Source organism: Poecilia latipinna, unplaced genomic scaffold, assembly GCF_001443285.1.
Source record: "Poecilia latipinna isolate Pla-1442-1.1 unplaced genomic scaffold, P_latipinna-1.0 Scaffold108, whole genome shotgun sequence".
In the NCBI taxonomy this organism is placed as follows: domain Eukaryota; kingdom Metazoa; phylum Chordata; class Actinopteri; order Cyprinodontiformes; family Poeciliidae; genus Poecilia; species Poecilia latipinna.
In genome coordinates, this window is record NW_015112724.1 from 1 (window position 1) to 2,509 (window position 2,509).

Genomic DNA, 2,509 nt, shown 5'->3' on the forward strand with positions numbered 1-2,509 from the left:
ACTCAGGTGTGTTGAAGTAGACACACATCTAAAAGTTGCAGGAGACCGGCCCTCGAGGCCTGGAGTTGCCCACCACTGCTTTAGACATTTGTTTTGAATTCATTTTTTTGTTTCTTCTTTTACAAGCTGATCGTTCAGATGTCTTTGTGCTGATGAAGCTGATCATCAGCTTCAGCTGACTTCACGTGGTGGCTGACCGAGTATTTATACTAATTTACATATTTATTTATGGAGGCGACAGGGCGGACCAGCAGCTGTGCTCAATTTCCCGCAAATTGGTATGCACAAAGGAAAGATGCGCAGCCACGTGCGTGCGCACGGCTTTATACGTTTTAAGGTTAATTAAACCTTTTAAACCTTTAAACGTTTAACCTTTTTCCGTTTAAAGGTTAACCTTTAATTCTTCATTGTCTGACAGAAGATCAGACTTTATTTTTACAACATCAACTAAAGATGCACCAATCCCTTATTAATATCAATTCAGCTGTTTTTCTGTATTGGATTGATATCTGCTGACACTAAACCTCAGACATTTGTATCCATACCAGAAGTGAAAAAAGTGGATCACTGCGTCTCTAACCTTCACCTGATGTTTCTTGAGAAATCAGCTTTGGTCATCTAACTCTCAGAGAGACAATCATCTCTCTCTGAGCATTTCAGCCACACTTTTGTGTGTGCTGTTTGCACAATTACACAGTAAAAAAATTACCAACAAGATTTTGGTTTATTTTGTCTGAAAACCAAGAGCAGACATTTTCTGCATTTACTTTTTCCCAGTGGGTTTCTTGAGATAATGAATGAATCTCAAGAAAACCAAGTTTGTTTTGTTTTCTTGAGCTCTACTTCTATGTTTCTTTGATTTCCTGCACAGGTTTTCTGTGAAGAACTGTAATGCATTACAGGTCAACACATTTATCTCTGCAGTGTACCGTTATATTGCCAAAATCCTCTAGGTTTATCTCAGGCAGTGTTCAAAGCTGTTTCCATGTTACTTACTGGACCACCATGTAACGAAAGAACTGTTATCTTAATGTAGCCACTGTTACAAAGAAATAACTTTCGCATCAGTTATTGAAATATTATGTACATAAGGTGTTCAACCTTCCCTCAACAGTAAAATGCTAGCACAAACTTCAGCTCTATGGAGCCTGAAGACTGAGCTTTCTTCTTGCAGACCCATATAACACAAATCAAACAACCTGCCAGGTATAAAAAAGACCCACAGAAAGATTACATGCCTGTATCTGTCCATGTCCAGCTTGTTGCCCACCAGGATGATGGGAGTCTGGGAGCTGAAGGTGTTCTTATGGATGGAGAGAGTCTGCAGGTACAGCTGGCAGCCTTTAAAACTCTCCATGCTGTTGATGCTGTAGACCACCAGGAAGGCATTGGCCCATGACAGATAGCGCTCACAATTCACTGGACCCTCCTACACACACGTACATGCACACACACACATTCATGACAATTTATCTTTTCACCATTAAGCCAAAACTGTTTTTTTCCGCTTGAATAAATAAACAGCTGAGAATGACTTCAGGGATTAATTCCTTTGAACTTGGCTGAAGTGGCACAATATTCATGAAATGATTCATAACAATTTGTTTTGCAAGCTGGAAAACTGTTAAATTTGCTAATAATTTTGGTTATTATTGGCAAGAAGATGATATTGTTGTATTTCTCTTTATTCAATATGTTGAAACACTAAAGGAACGTGCTAACAAGGTCACAAACATCATCTGTTACACCAGCTTAGTATGATAAAAACTTCCAGAAGTGCTAATAAATACTTAACACATGCAATTTTCACATTATAGACCATCATGGGAAAACATGACGTCATTAAATTGGCTGCAGTCATATGGTGGCACTGAAATGAAAGTATTGTTTACAAGAACTTCAGGTCAGCATTACATTTACTCCTAAAACAAATCCTCCTCCACGTGGCTTTCAGATGATCTGGGGCCTCATACATAAAACGTGTGTGCGCACAAAAAAAGTGCGGTCCCATATTTTACGCAAAAGTCGACATGTATAAAAATTAACTTTGCGTCAAGGTTTGCGTAAATATACGCACAATTTTTGGCTGGCGTGAAAATGTGCGGCAGCCACTCAAACATTTTCTGTGGACAATATCAAACTACAAAGCATCAAAACTCACCGAAATACACTTAAAGTCTGACTGCATTCGGTGTTATTTAAACCAAGCACCATACCGATGTTTTTCATGATTTTAATATTTTATTGTTTAAAGTAAACAATGAAACTGAACCGCATTTATCCTCAGACAATAAGCTAACACACACACAAAATAAATAAAATAAAAATAGAAGTATGTGAAAACCTCGCTCGAATGTAAATAGTACTTTTCCTCAGTTTTTGTCTCATAAAGATGTAACACATTGGTCTGTGAGCCGAAGCGCATGAATTGCATCTGTGGGATAATTTCATTCTCACTAAAAAAAGAAAACGGGGTTGGATCAGCAGATTAACTCAAACCTGCTGATTA

At 38.1% G+C, this 2,509-nt stretch overlaps 1 protein-coding gene across 1 annotated transcript in view; it reads right to left on the bottom strand.

Moving 5' to 3' along the window:
* Positions 1-92: 92 nt before the first annotated feature.
* The window catches only part of rasl12 (RAS-like, family 12), a 9,213-nt gene continuing 6,796 nt past the window's right edge, over positions 93-2,509 (bottom strand). Inside the window, exon 4 of the mRNA XM_015027864.1 lies at positions 93-1,429. Within this exon, the coding sequence (XP_014883350.1) occupies positions 1,097-1,429 (333 nt within the window). The 3' untranslated portion in view covers positions 93-1,096. The remainder of the gene's footprint in view (positions 1,430-2,509) is intronic.